Raw genomic sequence first — 25,452 nt, forward strand, 5'->3', positions numbered from 1 at the left:
AAGTATAGAACATTTTATTCATATATTCATTCACTACAGTGTTTAATAAAGGAAAAAAGAAACACCTTCTTAGTTTTATTTACTTTGCAAATCATCGAGCCTCCATGCAAAGTTTACAACATAATAAAAAAAACAAAAAAACCCTTATGAGGTAAATGCTGATTACGATTCTACCCATTTTCCTCTTGTAATAATTGTCTCACTTCAATACTTCAAAACATCTGTTTTGTGTTTAAACATATTATTGATAGCATGAAAGATTCAAACATCGTTGCATTTTGGTTAATCACAATGCCTCAAATTATGGGAGGATTTAAATATGATGACGAGGTCAAACATAAAATATGATGGTAATACAAGGTTCGTCTTCTTCTTATTTATTTATTTACTTATTTTTTAATTAAACTTTATTGCAAAATTAAATAGCTTTTTTTTTATTGATATTAGAGTTTCTTATTTAGAAAAATGTGCGATATGATCAGCTTCTTGATGCTATAGCAATGAGAAAACTTGGATGAGTAGGAAGTGAGATAAATTTATAATTTATTAACTTTAATGAGTAATTAATTAATTACAATTTTGTTATTGAATTTGAAATACAACAAGGATTATATCAACGCATCCTGAACATGCAAGAAATGATCCAGTAGTAGCAAAGAACATTCGTTACTATAAAGCAAAGAGCAAATTAGAGGCAGAAGTGATGAAGCTCTATCCACCACCATGACCCCAAAACTGTGTGTGTAGGGAGGGGGGGATCAGTATAAACAAAAGTTTTTTCATTTATTTTTAGTAATTTACATATTTGGTCCCTTTGTTTAGTTGTCAGTTTTGGTCCCTTAAAGAATCAGGTTGTAGTTTTTGGACCTTGTTTCATTGTTTCATAAAACTTTTATAATTGCCTAAGTTAACAGCCTAACTATTAGTTTTTTTAAATGACCATTTTACCTTTGAACCAAAACTAAAAACCATATAGCATAACAACAAAATTTATATATATTTTTTTTCTTAAGTTTAGAGTAAATTACATTTTTGGTCCTTGAGTATACCTGATTTTTTTTCCAGAAGATTCTGAGGGGTGTTTTTGGTGTTTCAGGGTCAAATGCCGACTCAAGTTGAGTACACACTTCTATTATACCGTGCATTCTTATGTCTCCGGTAGTAACAAAATAACAATAAGAAATACACATGTAACATCATAATTTCATTATATATAACATCCAATTTTAACATTGAGTTTCCTGTTTTCGAAAATAGGATCATAGTTACCGATTAAAAAGATGAAACCAAGAACCAAACACAACATAAAAAAAAAATCAAAAACAACATTATACATCCAAATTATAAGTATTCAACAAAGAAACATACGAATGAGTAAAAACATATAAATTCGAAAACAATATCAAACTTATAGATTAAAAGGATTTAACGAAGAAGTACATACATTTATTCGACTAATCCGACTGATGGGAAGGTTGAAGTTTTTTTGCATTTGTTTTCTGCGGAGGAATTATGACATAATGTTTGTGTAAATCGATTATTAAAAATGTTTGAAATATATATATACAAGTGAATATGATGAAAATTAACAGGTAATCAATTGAAATCCCATTTAAACTTAGAATAGAAGATATCATGCTTCAAAGTGTATTGGCTCATAATAATATCCGAAACTTTTGAAATTTGAAATTAATAGTTTCCAAGATTTAGAAAACAACATATAATATATTTGGAAAACAGTTTTGAATGGAAATAGAACCTAAATTTAAGGTTTACATTAATAAGGAACCAATTTTGTAGTTGTAAGTTTGGAAAGAATTCAAGTATCATTTTCATTCCATTTCTACATTTAATTTCCTAATTTAACAGGTTGACTTCTTGTTTGATCAAGGTGACGTAAACAAATTGATCTAATGGTGTAAAAACTATAATGAAAACACAATCAACTACCCAGATTGTTTTAGATGATGTCATAATGTTTCTCTTTTAATAATATTTAGAGATAGAGAGAGAGCGAGCGCATTTTAGAACATGGTTGATTATAATGAGGTCAAACATTTTATAACATGTGATATTTTTTCAAACCAAAATTCTAAATCATCATTTGCATGTTTCTTTATGTAATGACAAATATGTAAAATATAACCAATATTTTATAACTGACAAAATTCACCACGGTGATTGGTTTTGACAGTGGCAAAAATATTTATTTTTTAGTGAAATTAATTTAGTTCTTATTTAAGATGCGTTTGTTACACGAGAAGAAATATGACATATTTGGACTGGAATTTTTCTCGATTATAAGGGGTGGAAAGTACATTTAAATCTTTTGCAAATACAAGATTTGGAAATGACTCTCATCCTATCCTGTTCTATTATTATTTTTTGTTCATTAACATCAGTTTCAGCTCAATACCTAATAAATACAGTAGAAACATACACTTACATAGCTACATAATTATAGCAGTTGGCAAGAAAAGAATAAGAGGAGTGGGAAAATGAGACGCATTAGGTTAGAGTTCCAGTAAGATTTAGATAACTTAAAAATGGAAAAAATACTTTATCAGTTTATCTATATGAGTGCAAAGGGCAAGTGAGAATGACAAAATATATTCCTTAGATTTATTTAAGATGATAAAACTTTGGTTATTAATATCTGATTTTACATTTTACTTAACACACCATTTATCTTATGCAAACATGTTGGGAAGATAATCATCGATCTTTGATCAATTGATCTTTTTAGTCACTTACATGATCTTTCTCATAAACGTTGCAAGATTCTCATCAAGAATTAAACATTCATAAAAACATATTTCAAGACATTATTATTTAGAGTTTTGTTATAACGAAACATTCAAGTAAAATGAGAAAAACGATACCAAAAACTTACCACAAAGAAGAAGTCACTTCTCTGCAGTTTAGTCTCACTTCCCCTTTATCTCCAGTCAACACTTGAGTACTCGAAAGCTTCATCATCACCTGTGCAAAATCTTTTCTAAACAAAGAAACATCAGATGCATATTGTCTAACCCAAGTTGCAGTTTCTTCTCCAGCTGTCAGCTGTTGATCTACAAACAGTATACCTCTACCCTGAAGAAGGCTCCTGTAATACAGAGTCCCAAAACCTGATCCTTTTCCTTCATAATCCATCTTCATTCCCTGATCTTGTCTGGTTTTTGATGAAGAAGGTGATGGAGATAGTGATGCTGATGGTGATTGGGAGTGGGAATGGGAATGGGATCGGTTGTTGCATACTGATCTTAATAACTCGACAAATTCAGAGTCCATTGATGGGTCTGGTTTATCTGTTCCACCGAAGTTGTATAGTCTTTTTTCAAAGAATTTGCAGTGAATCATTCCAGTACTATGAGCACCTGTAATGAAACCATATAGATTAGGAAGAATTAGAGTAGAGAATAGAAGAATAGATGATTGATTTGTGTATACCTAAAAGAGTGACTGTTTCTTTATCAGTGAAACCTCTTGTTGCGAATCTTGCAATGTTTGTGGAAAGATCATCTAAGGGACTAGGAAGCTCGTATGAGAGTTGAGGGAAAGATCGACTGCTGTCTTTTCTACCTGTGTGAACCGGATAAAATGGTCCACCAGCCTGTAAAGAGAAAATGAGATGTTAATAACGTAATGTTTGTTTTATGTTCTTGAATATGATTTGAAGAGGGAAAAGGTGGAAAGGGAAATGATTGGGAGATGAATGTGGTTAGTTAGTTACTAGAATCACACTCTCACGAGCAGCCAACACAAGAAGATCAGCACAAGAAACAACACCAGGGCATGCATTTTCTAATTCGGCTTTGATGATGTCAAGATGTTCAAATCCTTTCAGAGATTGATTCGGTGGAGTGTCTTTCTCGCTTCCCATTATTTCTGTGGGATCCAAAAGTACCGAGGCATCGCATCCCTGTATCATGTTCAATTGTTCATTCAAACTCATATTATCTTCACAAAATACTCTAACAATGATATGTAACACTATTTACGTGATTATGACCAACACTTTGCGACTGGTATGTTGTATAATAAGAATACATGATGATATGATTTTTTGGTAAAATCGGCATCAAAACCTAGATCGATGTGGTTAACGTGCGATTACAGTACAAAAAAATCATCAAAAACTTACGCCACTATCAATTTGCTATTACAGGATTACGATCATGTTCATAACAACGATACGAGATTGTATAGCATCAAATCTAGACGACAAATGATATGAAACAAACAGATTCGATCGTATACCACAACGAAGAGAAATAGAGAAACAAGCAAACCAGAAATCACAAGTTGAAACACAGAAGACGTCGTATGAGACTTAGAACGTGAAAAGGGGGATAATATCTGACCTGTACAAAACAATCGTGAAAAACCAGGCGAAGAATAGCTGGAGCAGCACTCGAATTTCGATCGTAGATCCGGCGTAGAGTTGATTTAATAATCTGGTTCGCTTCAGGGCAGGATTGTCGATAATAGTCGTACTGAAGCGATGAATCAGATGAAGTAATCAAAGAGAGAAGAAGATAAAATCCAAATAGAAGAAGAAGGTTCGTTTTGCCATCGATTTCCATGGCGGATCTCTGGTTATAATCAAGCCCTAGCTAGTACAATATGAAGACACTGTTGATTCTGTGTAGACAATAGAAAGGAGCGGGAAAGTAACTGTGTGTTTATGTGTGTGCCATTTGAGGAGGAAGGAGATTCTAACAGAAAGTTTGTTTAATTGACTACGTTTCAATTTACTGTAATACCCTCACTTTTTCTCTTTCACTATTACTACAGCGGCTTTTGTATCCAATGGGTAGTTTGGTAATATTGTATGAAAGTTTTGTTTTTTAAGAGCAAATATAGTAGAACCGATCTATATATTTAAAATTAATATTAATATTAATATATTTTCAAGTTTTATTATAATAATTTGAAAATTCAAATTCTAGTAGAAGAATAATTTATATATATGCAAAATCAGTCCTTTGAATTTTATTATAACAAATTTAACGATTGTTATTATGTAAGTTATGCCTTCATAAATTGTATATTTATATGTTGATACCTGATAGATATCCAAAAATTGTAATAATTTTTTTTTTAAGAATGATTAGTTAAGTAATATTACTTTTATTAAAATAAAATAAATATCACACCGAATAAAAATAATCCTAAAAAGCATATCAAGTTAATTGGGTGTAAATATTATGATTTTTTAACAACCACGATTAAATAAATAATATCAACTTGTGAAATTTTCAATGAATAATCTATTTCTCACTATATATCAACTAGCCATAATTTTTATCGACATTTCAAAAAGTCAGTTTATTTTTTGAAAGAAGATAGTTTTAGGTTTATTTCCATTTTGCCTCATGACTATTTTTAGTCAATTGTAAGACTCGACGCGTAATCAGTGACACACAAAAGCCAAATCATAAATGGCCTCGGCATCAACCTCAACATATTCGGCGAACTCCGGTCCGATCACTCGGCGTATCGAGTTCAGTTCGGTAACTAAGTTTCACCGATGAGAGACCCTATTTCTCCATTTTTTTACCATTTAATCACTTTTTCATTTTCAAAAAATACCATGTTTTCAAAAAAAAAAAAAATACTCATTTTAAAAAATATAACCGTTTTTTTTCTTTAAAATTTAAAATTTTAAATCCTCGATCCTCAACTATAAATACCATAATTTTTATTCACTCTTCACCACATTCAAATATTCTTAATTCAATTCTCATAACTCTCTTATTTTTCATCTTCTTTAAAACCTCATCGCTAATGGCTCATGTGGCTCGTGTTTGGTCCCCTGAAGAAGAGACGTTACTGGCTCGTTCATGGATTGATGTAACAGAAGACTCAATCAACGTTAACGTCATTGTGCATACTTTTTGGGGGAGAGTTGCCGAAACATACAACCGCCCAGCCATTGTTCCTCGAAGTACAGATCAACTCTTCTCCAAATGGACACATATCAACGCACTTTCAACTCAGTTTAACAATGTATTTCGTAAGGTGATGCATGAAGCTGAAAATGGTGAAAATGAAAATACTTTGCAAGAGAATGCTCTTGAGGCTTATCGTGTTGAAGCTGACAAACATTTCCAGCTTGTTGATGTAACGCCCCGTTTCTGGTATGTATTTGATTTACTTTTATATCAATTGTATTAGTAACTCGACGAGTGGCAGCCCTAACTCGTCGAGTAGATGCGAGGTTGGGACGCAGGTTTAAGTAATCTACTCGCCAAGTCCGTGCTTGGACTCGATGAGTAGGCTAGTCTGGATGAAACCCTAATTAAAGGGTTTGCACCCTATTTAAACAACATTATGAGCTTCAGGTCCAACCTCCATCACCTCCAAAGCATTACTTTCGAAACCCTAATTCCCTTTTGGCAAACTTGAGCTTTCTTAGTGACTTGGAGGGTTTTCGGTGCATTGTGTATCTAGTAGAAGAGTTGGAAGGAAGAAGGATCAAGGGAGAAGGACTAGATCCAGGAGCAACATCAGTTTCTCTTCACTTTCAGGTAATCAAGCTCAAAACTTGACTTGTGGTTTTATAGATTTTCTCCTTTGCCCCTTTATGGAGTTTTGGGGGTTAATAAGCTTGATCCTTAAGACTTGGACGTCCCAAGTCGATTCACCTTTAGATCTAGACTCTAGAACCGAGTTCATGGCATAAAGATGCAAGCTTTATGGCCATATTAGCCCATGCACCCCTTTAGACCACATTTTGGGTCCTTAAAGCTTATACTTTCATGCATGCACGTAAAGTTCATAACTTTACGTGCTAGATCGATCTTAGAATCCCAGATCTACATTTTAAATGAGAGTTATACGCCAGAAATCGAGTTATAGACTTGGATAATAGGCGACTCGACGAGTTGTTCTTGGAACTCGGCGAGTCCGGGGATTCAGTCCCCAATATGTTGTGATTCAAAGGAACCCAACTGAGTGATAGCAAGGATTTAGACAAGTCCAGAGGCGTGATTCAATGTTTTAAGACATAGCCATGACCTGGGAACCATGGGACTCGACGAGTGTTAGAACACACTCGGCGAGTCCAATGCAATCTCCTTACCCACAAGAACAGACTCGGCGAGTTGTTCATACAACTCGGCGAGTCAGATGAAGGTTGACTAGATGTCATCAAAGAAGGGGAACTCGTCGAGTCTTTGCTAAACTCGACGAGTAGAGCCAAGGATAAAAGAAAGGTTAGGGACTTGCCGAGTTGGAGGCCCAACTCGGCGAGTCAGGTCAACTGGAAGTTGACTTTGACCAGGGGTAAAATGGTAATTTTACCCTAAGATTAGTTATCGGTGTTTGATTAAGTGTCTTTATGGGAATTATAGTCGGGGAGTTATCGAAGCAGCAGTCAGACAGTTCTTGATCAACATTTCAGCAGTCAACCTTACGAGGTGAGTTTCCTTCCAGTAGGAACGGGTCTACGACCACAATGCCGACCCGTTTAGATAGTAGCAGTTCAATATGCTTGATGTCTTCATGATTCAGGCATGTCTATATGTTGTGAGTTCCGGACTGTGGTCTGATGCAGTATGTAGTATATGTGTTTATGTTATATGTTATGATTATGTTATGCTATGTTCAGTCTGTTCCAGACTTCGGTCCGATGCAGTGGGCAAGGCCCTAGTTAGTTCCGGACTGCGGTCCAATGCAGTGGGCAAGGCTATAGTTGGTTCCAGACTTCAGTCTGATGCAGTGGGTAAGGCCCTAGTCAGTTCCAGACTCGGTCTGATGCAGTGGGCAAGGCCCAATATGTGCTTTATTTGATATTTTATGGTATGTGGTAGTTTGGGGGAGTTCACTAAGCTTCGTGCTTACAGTTTTGGTTTCAGGTACTTCAGCTAGTAAGGGGAAGGGCTCGGGATGATGGCATGACACACGCACCACAGTTTTAGCCTTGGAGCTAGAATCTAATATTTTGACACGATCATGACATCATATTTGATTTGATACATTTATTATGACATTTTGAGATACACGACTTATGGTTTTATTATATGATATTTGGATATGATAGTTTTAGTAATGTTTCCAAATGAAATTTTTGGCTTGTATTTTTGGGTTGTTTTAGTTGAGTTTTGGCAAATTGTGAAGCAGTCCCCAAATGACGATAAATTTAAACTTGTTGTCTTCTAATTTATAGTGGGTTGTTTGTTTAAATTTCTAATGGTAGTGTATGTTAGTTTAATTTCAAGTATGTTATGTTTTTCAAGTGCAAATGTGTGATTTTCTTTCAAGTTAATAACAATTAAGTTTTTATTAAAATAATTTGTTTATATTGATTTCTTTATATAAATTAAATATAAAAAAGTAACATGACAAGTGTGTCAATCCACGCCATATAAATGACAATTTTTTGCTGTGGTGTGACAAATATGACGTGACGCCTACATGGATCGTGAGAAGTGTAGTACCACTCCCTCCAGCCTAATAGAGCTCTTTTAAAACATGTTAAAACATGTAGATTAGGTGTGGGACTAATGCAGGGCCGGTCCATTGTTTTTTACTACCCGGGGCGAGATAAAAAAATTATGCCCTTATATGTGTACCGTACAATAACAAAAACGTATATATAAAAATTTATAATAAAAAAATGCAGTAATTTTATTTGAAATAAGGCTTCTGCTGCTTCTAGTCTTTAGACAACAAAGTCAAAAATATAGCTCCTGCTTCACATTACATAAATGAAAACAAAAAAAAGTTTAGACAACAATTATTGAACAATAAACACAAAACAAATATCAAAATTAAACTCACCAAATTTGATTGTTGAATGTTGAAACAATGGAGAAATTTGAATTGTATTTGATTTTGTAGCTCAAACTTGGAGAACACAGTAATATTAAATGTAATTCAGAATCGATTTCTGAAAAACTGAAACTGAAATATTAAATATAAACTATTAGAGAAGGAATAAACCAAATTTTTTTAACCCTAAACAAACTTAAATAAACATAGATTTCAAGTTTTAACTTACCCAAATATAATTTGATGATTTCTACAACAGCAATATCAAATATAAACACAAACATAAGAGAAATCTGATTTCCTGTAATGAAATAGAAACGAAATCAGGTGAACATATTTTTAAATAACCAACAAACAAATAAGATGAATAAGAAATTAAGCATATTTTAGAAACAAAGTTCAAAAAATATGAACTCTTGGAGAATAAATCAAATATATGCAACATAAATCACTAAATCAGATTTCTAAAACAATCAAACGAACCTAAACAAACACAAATTTCAAGTTAAAACTTACCCAAATGCGAATTGATAATTCATGAAACAGCAATATAGCGTACAAATACAAAGAGAGGGGAAATTTGATTTCCATTAATGAAATAGATAAGAAATTAGGTCATCCGATTTTAAAATAAACAACTAGAAACGAAGCAGATGACTAAGAAATCAAGCAGATGAATAAACTAACCAAAATCGATGCTGTCTAACTTTTAAAATAACCAAATCGATGATAAATCAGACTAAATCTCAGCTATCGGATTAAATCGGTTCCGTTTAAAGACTAAATTGAGAATCAGGTATGTAAAATCAACTATTTTCGATTGGAAAGAAACAAAAGAAAAACCTGTTCTTCCTTTTTATATGGGAGACGCATTGATTTCTCCCATCAAAACCGATGCCAACGGGATTCTAGGCGGTAGGCACGAAACTTTTGGTTTTTCTATGAGCAATCGATTGTTTGGCAATTGGCGTGCTTGCTTTCTTTCTCCTATCGTCCACTCGCTTTCTTTCTCTCATCATCGTCCGTAATGAACGATTTCATTATGGGCTAAGTTTTTGGGCAATTTTTATATATATTATATATATGTAGCTGGACTTCTTTGTTGCCCCCAATAATTTGCTGCCCTGGGCCTAAGCCCAAGTCGCCCATGTATTGGGCCGGGCCTGGACTAATGGACTGAATTGAATTCGTTTTTAATCTTCCTGGCAAAAAGGGTTTTGAAAGTGAGCTAGTTTTTGTTCTCTTTTATTTTTATTTCCTAGAAAAAATAATTCCCAATGTATTGGTAAAATATTATATCCATAAAATAATGTTTTTTTCCAATTAAATACAAGTGTTGATATTTATTAATAATCAAAATCACACTAATAAATAATCCGTTAGCGGTAACTTTCTATAAGATGTGATCTTATATGATAATGTGTCATTAACAATATCATTATATTATAACTTTTGATCATAAAGATCTTTCAACACGTACATAAAACTTATGCTTAATCACGAGTCAATATCATACCAGAAAGCTTATGCTCAATCATGAGTCAGTATCATAAAAGGTTTAAGATTATTTATGCCATCAATTATGCTCTTGTTCCTCACCCTCATGGAACATAATAAATATTTTTCTAGTTTATATATAGAAATAAATATTGAAAATTGCTTTTGATTTCCTAAAAATTCATGAGTATGTATGCATTGTTGTTATAAGAAATGCTATAAAACTCTTGCCATTGAATGGTTTAATAAAAATAAAAGGAACAATTTGAGGAGAATGCAACGAAGTAGGAATATGTGGCATGATGGATCACTTGATTAAAGAATAGAAGGGAGAAACAACAGACACGACGACGAAGGTGTGCGGGGACGACATTGAATAACCGACATCAGCGACAGAGGCATCTTGACGGAGCATCGATTGGCTTTAGAGCATCAATGGATTTGAGAGCATTACGTGTTCAACGCATTATAATTTCTGGAAGCATTATTTTGGTCGACATATGTAAGCGTGCCGGGGTTTCCGCAAAGAAAGAGGCTCCTGTGAATTTCCGGACTGACCCGACAGAAGGAAGGTCAACCCTTAGACCGGCTGACGTTTTGATGTTTGGATGGGTTGGAGAGAAACATGCATGTGTGGACCTTACATGGGTATCCCCTCTGATAAGTTTAAGGGCCGAGGGTTTCACGTCGGGACAGACTGCATTAAAAGCTGATACTTGCAAGGTCACCAAACATGAGAAACCGTGCATGGAAAATCAACACGCGTTCATACCATTTGCATTTGATACGTTTGGTTTCCTTGCGCCATATGCGGTGGAGCTTCTTAGTAGACTACAACGGATCATGCATTGTCATGTTATATCCCCTAGATCTATGAATGTAGTCTTCAAAAGAATTGGTTTTACCATACAAAAGGGTTTAGCGGCGCAACTTGTTGCCCATTTGCCTTCTCATTCGTTGTATGATGATAACTAAAATAACTTACCACTTGATGAAAATCATAAGAGGGAACACGAAAAATTAAAAATAATTAATGGGAAAACAATGAAGGAAACAAAAATAATATCTTAATAGCTTTAGTGACACAAAAAACGTGATTAAATTAAAATAAAACATATAGTGTCATATTAAATTATTATGTCACTAACAAATATGATTTTTAGTGACATAAAAAGTTTAGTGCCACCAATTTTATAGTGACATTTAGAATGTGTCACAAAAAGCACCATATAATGGCACAAAAAAATATACTATTAAAAGATTATGCCACTAAATATCATTTAATTTTCAGTGTATCCAATTCATAATATATGCTTCCAACATATTTGACTAGTTTAATACAAAATACAAAAGATAATGGCAAGATGCATTACAAATGAAAATAAGTAATCACCTGCAAAGTGTAACATGACCAGACACATAAACAAAACATAAATACAAGATTGGAAAATAAACAACATACAATATTAGTTATAGCACATTAACAAATATTATTAGACAAAGCTTCACGATTGATAATTATGATTTGCAAAATGTAGTACATTGATGACAATTATCCTAAATACTATACAATGGTCTACATGACTTCAAGTTTTTATTTGATCTTTTAACTAATATATATATATATATATATATATATATATATATATATATATATATATAGAGAGAGAGAGAGAGAGAGAGAGAGAGAGAGAAAACTAGGTTCAAATATGGATTGACATCTATTGTGCGGATGCGTGGACAATGTTATTCTGTGAGAATGACAAAGAAAATATGTTGTTTGACAATATGAATACGTTCAATCTTACATAACTTTTGTTATTATCACACATTCTCACTAATTAAATTGTCTATAAGGTTATTGTAGACTTTTTATTATTATTCTCATTCTGTCAGAATGTTTATTGAGTTCTGTAATGTCACACCCCCAAACCAGACGGCGGAAACGTCCGGGGGTGGAGGACTTCATTTGTAGTATCACAACACATGTATCATAGTAATCAAAGCACAAACAACCATTGTATTTAAAAGTATAATATTTACATGTGTTCAATCATTGTATATTGAAACCAAAATAGTTATATAAAAGAAGAAGATAAGACTCCTAATGGCTCCATCTTCTCAAAAAGCTCGGGGAGTACCTGTTATTATTTCCCTGATAATACAAGTAATTTGAAAAGAGAGTATCAACAATAAGTTGAGTGAGTACATAAGTCTTTATGTTTGAATGGGTGTCTTTGTATTTTGAATATGAAAACACTTCTAGAAAATCCCATATTTTCTGTGGTATGTGAAAAGTAGTTTTATTCCCATAAAACCGTCTTATTTGTAAACTATTGTATTTGTAAAACTTGTATTTGAGAGTGTGCCTGGCTTCACCAGCTGTTATTGAAAACTATAGTATATCATTGTACTTTGCATTTTGTAAACTGGTACTTTGAAGATATACTTATGTTTAGTTGTTTATACACTAACGTGTTGTTAATATCTTTTTAATGAGTTATTATAACCATACTAAGACATGAATTCCTGAAACAAAAGCCTGATGAGCGCTTAAACTGTTGATAACAATTGCCACTCATTGGCGTGTATGCCTGACTGTAGCTAGCAGCTTGAGTGCGGGGTTGTCAATCCCGATATAGATCTACACACAACTTGTTTCGATCCCCGAGCTGGAGATTCTGGTTATAATGTCAGGGCTTTACTTTGGTTGTCTAAACTGAATTAAACAACTTGAATTGAATGTCTCATAAAAAGCATATAAACGTTACATGTATATTAGTTATGAAACCCAATCATTCTGAAATAAATGATTAACAGTATGTTCTTGACTTAGTATCCCGAACATGTATTTGATAACTGTAAACCCTTGATTTGTTTTGAATTAAAATCCTTATAGCATGTAAAACAGTGTATTCATATGAATTATAGCTCTATGTATCATAAATTATACCTATTATAATTTATACGTACTTTAGGAACTGGTAAATAACTATTTTTGCATGTAATCCTTTGCTCAACGTATTACAAAGGTTAATTAAACTGATGAAATAACTTTTATATTTATATACATATACAATTTTATATATAGGTAAAATTTAAACGACATTCAGATAAATAACCGATACTATAAGTCCACATCCAAACGAGGAAAAGGACCTAGAATGAATTATTAGTCCTAAGCCTTTTAAATCTTATTTATATTAAATTATATATACAAATATGTATATTTGGGAAAAATATAAGTTTATAAAAGAGTTCAATATTTGAAGTATTTTTGATGCTTTAAAATCATTTTATCGTGATTTGAAATCATTTATTTATAACACAAATTTGTTGTATTATACTTGTATTTCCCCCCTTAAAACAGTAGAAATTATGAAAATACGGGGGTATGAACTCACTTGATAGGTGGTAAATCGGACAGAGTTTCGTTTCACGAAAAGGAGTTTATTTGTCGAGAAACCGACTCAAATCGGGCAGAGTTTTGACAGGAGAGAGGATGAAGTCTCGAGAATTTCGGGGCTTTACGGCTTACTCCGGGCTCGAGTCTTGATACCGGGGCTTTAGGGGTTGTATATGAGCTTAAGAGAGTGGAAAATGTGAAAGAGTGTGAAATTTAGGGTGAAAAAGTGAAATAATTCGGAAACCCTCGCACACTATATATAGCCCGAAGGCTCGAATCCGAAGCTTATGCGACGCTATGTGAGGCTGACACTTTGCGAAAGGAAGCAGATTCGGTTCGGAGGTGGTAGGCTCGGATTGGTCTAACCCTCGGTCCAATGAAAAGAAGCCACGTGCGAAGGGGGTGTCCGAGGAGGGTGCGAGGGGCGTGCGAGGGGCGTCTCCGGGGTGTCTCCTGCGAAGTTGTCCGAGTAGGATTAGACCGCAGAGTTGGCCGAATCAGAAGGTGACACGCAAGACATCGGTCCACTCAGCAGCCGACACGTGGAGGTCTCGCATGCGAGGGTGACGTGACAGTCACTGTTCATGCGAATTTTCCCGGTTTTTGGTATTTTTCTTTATTTTTTTGCCATAACTTGTAAAATTCATAACTTTTGCATACGAACTTCGTTTTTGACGTTCTTTATATGCACGCGTAGCTGAAATTATATTCTACGACTTTCGTTTAGACTTCGTTGGCTAATTTTGATTTTATTTTTAATATTATTATTTTAAACAGACCGGGACGTGAATCCGTTATAAATTCATAACTTCTTCATACGACGTCCGTTTTTGTCTGTCTTTTTACCGTTGTACTACTAATGACGAGACCTTCAATTCTCGTTTAGGTTGTGTCGGCTAAAAACCACTCGATCTTTATTTCGAGTTTTTAGCTGTACACTGCTATACTGAAACTTCGAAAAATCATAACTTCCTAATACGAATTCATATTTTGGCGTTCTTTTTATGAAAGTTCTCGGTTTAACATAAACTATAACGTTCATTTAGATTGTTAAGGCTAGAAAGTCTTTTATCAAAAATTCAGTTTTTACACTGAACAATGTTTTGCCGGTTTTGTCGCGGATTTTCGATTGGTCATAATTTCTTCGTTATAACTCGGATTTTAGTGTTCTTTATATTTTTGGAAACCTTATTACAACTCTATCACTTGGTTCAACCCAATTGAGATTATTTAATAATTTATTTTTGAGGGTTAATTATGTAAATATACATAATATGCCAAAATTTCTCTTTATTTAATTAAAAAGAAGAACAATTTGACCAACACTATTACATAAGTTTAAAATAACGGTTTGTTACATGTAAGAATGAAAATAAGTGAATTATGATGTATGAAAACAAAAATGAATAAGAATTAGTGTGAATGCATAAAAATGACGATATATATATATATATATATATATATATATATATATATATATATATATATATATATATATATATATATATATATATATATATATATATATATATATATATAATGAATTAACTTATGAATAGTATACTATTAAGCTTTACACATTCGCCATAAATTTTTTTCAGGTTTTACCAATCTTAGTCCCTCCAACTCCAGGTTTGACGGATTTGGTTATTTGAAGTTAGCTTCCCAATTAGGTCAGTCGACTACACACTTATACTATACGTGTTCTCCCCCAGTCTTCGTTTTTAATCCATGTCTTTCGTATGCATCCTCTATTTTGCTTCCCATCGCCTCATTGACCTCCGATTTCCTTTCCATCATCGACCTCTAATATTCAATTTCATCCAATTTCCTTTCTAATCAGCTTTTTTACCAGTGAGCCACCTCCGTTGCATGACCTGTGAGACACCCACAACATACCACTGTTGACCCATATTCACCGCTACCATCCTCGCTAACGATCCAGTAGCTGAACACCACCAACTTTGATCGATATTTGAAACCCTAGATCTATTCCACCATCACCATCTTACCTCTATTGCATCTACCAATGAATGTGTCGCTACTGATATAGGCACAAAGAGGTTACAAGTGTCACTTTGTTGACTGTTATGTGTAGAAGGAACTGATAGATGTTTTGTTTTCATTAAAAAAGTTAGACCCATCCATACTTTCCTTCTTACCCTCTTCTTTTGCACAATCTCTCTCTCTCTCTCTCTCTCTCTCTCTCTCTCTCTCTCTCTCTCTCTCACACACACACACACACACAATTTATTTTAACATCTCTTTCCAAAATAGAACCCCCTTCATTCCATTTTTCTTCGATCTTTTGGAACTAGTACTCATAGTTGCTCGGTAAAGTTCCAATCGACGCTTATGAGTTTTTTAGATTAATTTTTTTTCTTGGTTCAAGGTTTTATATGATTGTTGGAAAAATAGTGAAAATCTATAGCTTGTAAATTGATTTTGAACTTTTATTTTTGCTTCAAGATTTTGGTTTCTTTATTATTGTGATTTCTTAAATGCAGGTTTCAAAGAAAACGAGTAGGGTGTATACATAACAATATGAAGCATTAGGGTTAAGTGGGCTTAATAATGGTGGTGGCGGCGAGTGGACGATTGAAGAATGGAGAGGAAAATGAGGCCCATTCTATTTTCTTTTAATTAAAATCATTTTGAAAGAATAAAATAAAGCTAAAAAATATATAAAGTCTTTTTATATGCGTAAATGACCAACTACACAAAAAATTGAAACCATAAAGATAATTTTATAGCATGTATGATAGTTGTTATTAACTTAATTCCTTTTACAAACCACATGGACAACGTAGTTTATCATTTTATAATTAACTTTTAACACTCTTAACAATATTATGGCTAACATATTTAATTTAAAATTATATGTAACTAAGTAATACCAAATGGCCTTTTAGCCTAAGTGGGATGCCCTCTTATTTATAAACTTGAGGTTCAAGTTCCCTATGAAATATATAAAATTAAGTTATACTTAATGGTCTACTGGAGTAGTAAAGTATGTAAGAGTTGCCTCTCTAAAAAATAAATACTCCAGACTTGTTTAAACCCTAAATAACTAAGTAACATGAATATATGTGGGGTTCGGACCACGATTATTTTTAAACCCTAAATTCAAGTACCTTAGGTCCTCAGCCCAGCAGACTTGTTTACAGCCCAGGTTCAATTTTGAATCAAAATAAGCCCATTAGATAGACTGATATAATGAATCAAAATAAGTTAAATGCTCATGTAGACCCTTTTTCACTTCCTCGTTTAGGATATATACGACTTGTAAAGGTAAGGAAAAAAAAGCAACGATAAATGCATGATTATAAGGTATGAGAGTGGCTTGCCTTATTTCTATAAAGGAATTGGACATCGTATATAATATTTAGTTATTTAGTTATTTATATTGATTATGTAAAATATTTATAGTTGTTTTAGTTTGTTTTTTTACGAATTTTGAACGTTTTAACAAAGAAGCATTATGAATTATGTGCAGTAGTTGCATCAACAAGTTTGTCAGTCCTTTAGCTTTAGTTCCACCTCACATATGAACACACTGTCCCATTAAGTGATAAAGAATTAGATATAAACAGCATTACAAGATTGTCCTTTCTGTCTAACCCACGAACTTTTTTTTTTACAAAAAACGTAAACCAACATTTGGTTCTTAATGTTCAATTAGATTATGGAATAGAACCTAAAGAATTGAGTATATGTCCATTTGGTTACTCTTTAATGCTCATTCTATGAGTACCAACGTTTGATAAAAATTAGCTGATAAACTAGTTAAAAGATATAAAATGACATAAAAATGATATTTAAGATAATGAGTTTTCTATAACTAATTAAGAGTTCATAAAAAACTAGTGTGAATATTTAAATAGCTTTTCTAAAAACTAAGTTATAAGCTATTTTTTTATTTTGTTAAATATAATAATTTAAAAAAAAAACTTTGAAAAATAAGTTATCTTATAAGTTGGATTTAAACGTACGATTATGTTTTAATTCCCCTCACTTCCTCATGTGGCAAATGTTGATAGGACTTGAAGAAAAACAATGTGTTCGTCTTGCTTTAAATTTATTGAGCTTCTAGTTCTAGGACTGGTTATATTAATCTAGGGACTTATGTTTTTTTTTTTTTAATCGGTCCCTAAGTCCTAACAAGTGTGTAATGTCGACATAAAGGTTTACAGTTAATAACAATTTTCTTTTTGGAACATGGTGCAATAAGAGAGTTGTCTATAATCATTAAAAATCCATGTGGATATCATTGAAAGAGGTTGTTTTCGTCACATGCTACAACTTCAAGAATTGAAATAATTGCCCTACATATATTAAACTACTTGAGAGTTGAGAAACCCTTATTTTATATACCTAATGCTTTTTTCCCTCGAACTACAAGATATTTACTCAACTTATTTTAGTCATACAACTTCCTTCCTGAGTTTAGTCATACAAAAGACAACCGTTATGGAGTAAGAAGATATGATCCAAATAAACATGTAAAATAGATGGAACTCAAATTCTAAGAAGATAATTTGAAAATAGACCCAAAGAGAATGTTAAATTTGTCTTTTTATTGTTTTGAACAACAACAACAACAAAACCCTAAGTCTCATAAAGATGAGATAAAAAGGAAAGTGAAAAGAGCATTGCGTACTCATGAATTAAGATCACATTTATGATAATTAATTAATATTCGGGTATCAAGTACAATAGTAAGGTATATTATTCATTGTTAGTTTTTGAGTGAACATCATCCACAATCATATAATTTTGGTATCACGTTCTTACTTCTTCTGGTGTAAAAATATATGTGTGATGATCCACGTGGACCACCTTTCTTCAATGAGGAATAAAAACATTTGATTATTAATCAAGTATTTTATAATTGTTTTAAATGAATGAAAAAAAAAAAAAAACTTGTATACCTTAACTAGTTAAGAAAAATAGGTTTTTCATTGTGTAGCTCACCAATATTGCGAGCGCCAACTATGCTTCCACCATATTGCGAAGTTTCGAAAGAGAGCTTGTATATTTTTCAACTAGGTGTAAGACCCATGTATTACATGGGTTCATTTAAAAATATATGAAATTCAAAAAATTTAAGAAGTTTAAATTTATAAAAAAAAATTAGAAAAATATTGAATTATTAAAACTAAAGTGTTTTTCTCCTTTAAATTTACACATATAATTTAGATAAATTAACAAAGGAAACTAATGAGGTTTTAATTTTAAAAATTTGAAATTAGAAGGAAAGTTAATTAATGAAATTGATATGCATTTATTATTATATTTATTGCAATTAATACATTTAATCAATTATTATATGAAATTTAATAAAAATAAAAACAACCACAAAATGCTATGTGGAAAAAATTTAATTGAAAATAACCAAGAAATGACAAGTGGCAAAATCAATGAGAGTGTGCCATATGACAAAAAGATTTTCATTTATTATAGTAGATGATACTAAGTCAGCTCTTTTGGAACTGTGCCACACACCATTTTCCCTGTCAATCCTTGATTAAAAGTGGAAACCCCCACAGTTTAAACTTTGAGACATTCAATATGGTCTATGGATTAAGATGCTGGTTACTACCGGTTAATTGTCAAATAAAAAACTTTATACAAATGTTCCAATGGGGAGAGATGGAGTATAGTTATTTGGTTTTTATATTTTAAGTTGTGTTTTTTTTTTTTGGTATTCTTTTATATATATATATATATATATATATATATATATATATATATATATATTAAAGGATGACACTTTTTAGGAATAGTAGACTTATGTGACTTTTGGCAAGAATGGTCATCTGTTTATGTGTTTGTGTTCAAATCCGTCTTTAGGTCATTTTATGTCCGTACCCATACTTTGTCCGGATACGTGTTGGGAATAGTTCCGGTTTCCCGGTCATTTTGTGTTCAAATCCGTCTTAAGGTGCAATTTTTGTTTTTCAAAACAAATATATGTAAAAAAAACAAACTTTTTACATCCTATAGTGAAAATGAATATGTAAAAAATTGGAATTTAATTTTTTTAAAAGTCATTCTTAAAATGTAAAGTTATTTTGTTTATATTTCAATTTTGCTGAAAGACTTGTCGCATCAGACCCCCGCAACGCAGGGGTTCCCCACCTAGTTTTCCATAATTCCAAACTAGTTTTTGCATATATTTTTTTCTTACCTTGGTTATCATTATCAATTAATAACAAAAAAATATATGAGATATTTTTAATATTGTATATAGTAATCGAGTTCAAACATATTTGGGGCAAGGAATTAAAAAAACACACATTCAACAACCCCCTCTCTCTCTCTCTCTCCTACCCACCCCCAAAAAAAAAAAAAAAAACCCAAAAATATAATAAAGATTTGAAATAGACACACTCTTAATAAAAAATCATTAATAATACTATAATTTTTTGGAAAAGCTAATATAGTAATATCTTAAACACAAATTTAACCACAATCTTTACAAAAATAGCTAAAAACAGAAAAACATTTCTTCTAGGTTTTAAGATATAAAATCATGAGAAATTTTTTAGAAAAATCTTAATATTTAGATCAAATTACGAAATAATCCAAAATTATTTTGTTACAAAAAAGTCATAAAAACGGGTAAATGTTGCATTATGACAATTTTATTCGGTTCAGCCGATAACATTAACAAATTAATGTGAGACTATTTCGTATGCTGACTCAAAATATCGAGACTATTTCGTAAATTGATAAAAATTATTGAGACTTTCTGCAAAAACCTTTATTTATTATTTTTATTATTTTATTGAATACTCAAATAAATATATTATTTTTTAAATTTGTTAATATTAATATTATTAAATAAATGAATATATAGATATATTTTAAATACATGTTTATCCATACTATATTATAAAACATATTGGTCATATATCTTGAATTTTAAGAGGTATAACTTAGAATTTTTTTTATTTATTTATTATTTTTTTTTATACAAATCAATTATTCATAAATAAATCATTGACAGTTGCCAAAATTTAAAAGACGTGAATTCAGGAAAATTATTATGAAATTCAGTTAGTTGAATGACAATTTTGAAATATTGAATTCATGTATATAAATAAATTTGGTTACCTTAATCTAGACATCATTATTAATTAATTTACACTAATAGTCTGAACTAAAAATATAAATATAAGGCTAAAACATCAATATTTTACTTAAAATTGATAATTATTTTATTACTTTATAACTAATTATAACATCTACCAATTATTTTGTTTCTATTATTTTAATGAAATCATATAATAATATATTGTATGCTCAAAAGCAAATAAAAAAAAAACCAAAATAATAAAAAACCCCCGATAAAATAACATAATGAATTAACATGGCTTGATCGATATGAACATGATAACTATTCTATTAATTAACTGTTTCAAAAGTGATTATTTTGGAATCCCTGACTACAAGTATTTTATAATCATAAACCTAAATAACTATAGGGACTGAACTCGTATACAAGTAAATCTTGAATAATTAACCATATTAATATCATAGGGGGATGCAGGGGCAGAGGCCATATATGTAGACCATGATACCGCGTAAGATACAATTCGATAAACGAGTTATTTATTGTCGCCGCTTTACTTGGGCACACATCCAATACATATAAAAATGTATTATACGTTAAAAAATAAGTATAAATATAATAAATACATATAAAAACATATTTATATACTTTTATACCTTAAAAACGTGTTTAAAGTTCTTTTTTTTTCATTAAAACCTATTATCGAAGATATGTACTTTTGGTTACTTTATCTGACCAAATCTTTTGTATATATATATATATATATATATATATATATATATATATATATATATATATATATATATATATATATATATATATATCGTGTTATTGATTATAGACACATGTCCACCATACTTAAACAGTCTGGTCTAAATATGGTCATCTGTCCACCATACTTAGATATGCTGAGTATGGTTGGTTGACCACCATACATTTCTACTCTACAATACTTAAGCATCACGTGGTCCACCATACTTAAGCATGACCTGGTCTGTTCGTTGTACCAACATGTTCTATCATCAATCGGTTCTTTTCTCAGCAAAGTATAAAACGTTTAAATGACAAAGAGAACTTTAAAAACGTTTTTAAAGTATAAAAATATATAAATACATTTTTATATGTATTATATATATATATATATATATATATATATATATATATATATATAATTATAAATACATATTTCTATGTATTAATAAGTATTTAAAATATATTTATAGATGCAATTATTTAATAATATTAATAATAACAAATTAAAAAATAATATATTTATTTGAGTTAAAAAAATAATAATAAAACTAAAAAAATAAAGAATTTTGCATAAAAGTCCCAATATTTTAGGTCAGTTTACAAATTAGTCTAAAATTAATTTGTTACCGGCTGAACCGGGAAAAAAATATGTCAGAATGAAACATTTTACCGAGTTTTAGGATTTTTTTTTTTAAAAAATAATAATTTGAGACTATTTCATAAACTGGTCCAAAATATTATGATTTGTCAAGAGATTTCCCTACAGTCACTGGTAATACTATCAAGATCAAATTTATCTAACATTTCTTTCTCTGTATATAATATTGCCAAAGCATTCAAGCTTTCTTACTGTTGTGACATATGCTTGGGACTTAACACTGTCATTTGATGATCTTGGCTTGATAGAGTTCTGTAATGACAACAATGAAGAGATAACGTTAGTCGACGTTCGGGAGGTGGTCCCGAGACGAATCTCTGACGGTCTAGTTAGTACGTGTATGGGAATATGGTGATTAGGGTTTTGGAGAGTAGAAAGGTGATCCCTTCTTCTGGTGAAGAAGGGTTCCTTTTGTACCTGTTGTTCTCTGCACATCATCTCAATAGTATCCTTTGTCCTGCCTGGGCCGATAAGACGTGGAGGAATCCCATTAGAGAATCATGCACTGTGACAACCCTACATTTTCCAAAAGCATTGTAAACACTCGAAAGCTAAATACAACGAAATTAACCTTGAAAATAAAGTGTTCAAGTATCTAAGTTGGGATGCATCAAATATTAAATATCATGCCAAGGTTTCCAAAAACATAAAGAACGCTCAAAACCGGGTTATATTGAAGAAATTATAACCACTCGTATATTTACGACACGACGTTAAAACATTACTTGACGTAAAAAGTAAAATCCCAATAAAATGCATTTTAGCCTTAAGTATCTAAACAAAGGTCGTAGATCTCGTTGAAAGGTGAGCGTGCATAAAAAGATCGCCCAAATTGGACCTCGTATGAAGAAGTTACGAATTTTCAAAGTTTCGTAACAGTAGTAGAGGGCTAAAAACCCGGATTGAAGATCGAGTGTTATTTAGCTATCGCCACCTAAACGGAAGTTGAAGATCTCCTCAGTAGTAATAAAACGATAAAAAGACAGACGAAAACCGATGTCGAATAAAGAACCTATGAATTTTTAACGAACTTTAGGAGGCCCGGCCTATTAAAATTATATCATTAAAAGTAAAGTCAAAACTAGCCGACGGAGTCTAAATGAAAGTTGTAGAGCATAATCTCACCTACGCGTGGATATAAAGAACGCGAAAAACGGAGATCGTACGCGAAAGTTACGGAATTTAGAAGTCGGAAGCAGGGATTACGCCCCGCGTACTCTGGGAGTACGCCCCGCGTACTAGACCCAGAGTCGAGTCCCATTGGCCCGCCCAAGCTACGTTTAGCTAGACCCGAGTCATAAGCCATGACGCCATTCTACGCCCCGCGTAACCAAGAACGCCCCGCGTACCAAGTACGCCCAACATACTCCGGAAGTACGCGCCGCGTACGAGGGTTTCCAGCCCTATAAATAGAAGGCATGAGCTCGAGTCTTGGCACACCTTTCTCAATTCTTCAGTCACTCTCACACCCTTCCAAGCACCAGAGACCATTCCCTCACCCCGGTTTCCGCACTCGAGCCCCGACGAAAGATTTACGCTGCAGAGATCCCCGAAGAGCCCGACGACGCGACCATCCGCGGACGAAGTTCTGCTCAACCCTAGCCTCTCTCTTCGAAACGAGTGAGTTCATACCCTTACTTTTCAATTCTTTTCACGTTTTAGGGGGGGGGGGAATACAAGTACATTACAAATCAAAGTATTATTTTTATAATATCGTTCTTATAGAGTGTTGATACAAAAATAACTTTATGTTTTAAAGGGATATTATATCACCAAGTTGTTATTACCAAATGGGAACATACTTTTGACAAACTATAATGAGCATAGTATTCAAGTGATTCATACATTTTACATATACATCTCGACAAATGAAATGCTTTCAAAGGAAGTACAGTATTTTATCATCGTAAATCTGGTTATACCTAGTAATGTGAGACAGCTTCACGTACGTTCGAGTATGCATTATTAAGTCCTGTATTATATACCATAATCCCTTGTAGGGGGAGCGTGATACTTGTGTATAGATCTATACGAGATTGACAATCCCACACCTAAGCTGTTAGCTACAGCTAGGCCGGCAGGCCTGGGGTGACAAATGTCATAACAGTTCCAACGCCTGAAGAACGTTGTTACAGGCCATCAGTGTCAATAGCATGGTTATAAAACTCACATAAAAGTATAAAAACAAGTTTGATTTACGAGATTCATATATGCATTTCAGTTTTCCATTTTATTGTTAATACAAATTTTATCACTATTATTCAAATATGGAAAACACAAACGCACTCCAACACGAGAAACTTTTCAAATCATTTATAGAAAATATTGGATTTTCTGAAAACCTCGTTCATTGGTTTACTATCAAAAAGGACATACTTTTCAATGCAAAACACTTATGAACTCACCAACTTAATTGTTGACACTTTTTCGAAACCACTTGTATTTCTCAGGGAATCAGTAATACAGGTAACCACCAGCTTTTGGAGAAAGGAACACTAAGGATGTTTTATTATGGAACATTTATCATCTCATTGTAATATTCTTTTGCTATTATGTATAACGCAACAACATACGTTTTCATTATATATGTGATGGTTGTGTTACTTTATTTACAATATTCAATGGTTGTGATACTACGTGAAGTCATCCACCCCCGAATGTTTCCGCCATTCTGGTTTGGGGGCGTGACAGATTGGTATCAGAGCATTGTTTATAGTGAACTAAGTATATCAAACCACATACGATATACAAACTATAAATACAAAGGGGACCAAAAACCCTCTGATGAAACATTTTCATGAACAAAATACTTTCTTTTAAAGATATACATTTTTAAAAACATGCATTAATCTCGTATCATAACAAGTTTTACTAAAAAGTATTAAGGCAAGTTACGACACTACGATTGAGCCTCGGGGTATGTAATCAGATCGAGAATAAATATAGCCTGATCAACTATATTTATCCTGGATTTGACCAACGTACGTCGAGGAATGGTCGTAGTAGACAACAAGCCAAGAACTTACCCAAATACAAATCAATTTAGTTTCGCCCAATAGTAATATTATAGGAGTATTATTAAAAATAGTTGTACAAATTATAGTTAAAAATAGTAAGTCGTTAAATAGAGTTTTCTTATAAAGTTCTCATACGTCTATCCTAGTACAGACAAATGGCCGGATTCCATTTACCAGGAGATCCCTACTACCCAAACCAAGGCAACGGCGGTTGGATAGAAGAAGACCCGGAGGAAGACCCAGAGGAAATCGAAGAAGAGGTCGA

At 32.3% G+C, this 25,452-nt stretch overlaps 1 protein-coding gene across 1 annotated transcript; it reads right to left on the reverse strand.

The window, feature by feature from the left end:
- Window positions 1-2,844: 2,844 nt before the first annotated feature.
- Window positions 2,845-4,681, reverse strand: LOC145074313 (Peroxidase superfamily protein). The gene is made up of 4 exons (XM_079020715.1): window positions 4,365-4,681; window positions 3,734-3,922; window positions 3,451-3,613; window positions 2,845-3,377 (listed from the first exon to the last, which is right to left on the reverse strand). The coding sequence occupies exons 1-4, from the start codon at window positions 4,584-4,586 to the stop codon at window positions 2,890-2,892; spliced, it is 1,062 nt and encodes a 353-aa protein (XP_078876841.1). The 5' UTR covers window positions 4,587-4,681; the 3' UTR covers window positions 2,845-2,889.
- Window positions 4,682-25,452: the final 20,771 nt, after the last annotated feature.

This window comes from Lactuca serriola, chromosome 9 (assembly GCF_051521515.1).
Source record: "Lactuca serriola cultivar US96UC23 chromosome 9, Lser_US96UC23_V15, whole genome shotgun sequence".
Taxonomy (NCBI): Eukaryota; Viridiplantae; Streptophyta; class Magnoliopsida; order Asterales; family Asteraceae; genus Lactuca; species Lactuca serriola.

Coding starts and splice junctions, on each gene's coding strand:
- LOC145074313 (XM_079020715.1), bottom strand. CDS start 4,586: ATGGAAATCGATGGCAAAACGAACCTTCTTCTTCTATTTGGATTTTAT. Junction 3,923..4,364: donor TTCACGATTGTTTTGTACAG/GTCAGATATTAT, acceptor AACATGATACAG/GGATGCGATGCCTCGGTACT. Junction 3,614..3,733: donor CTCGTGAGAGTGTGATTCTA/GTAACTAACTAA, acceptor TTCTCTTTACAG/GCTGGTGGACCATTTTATCC.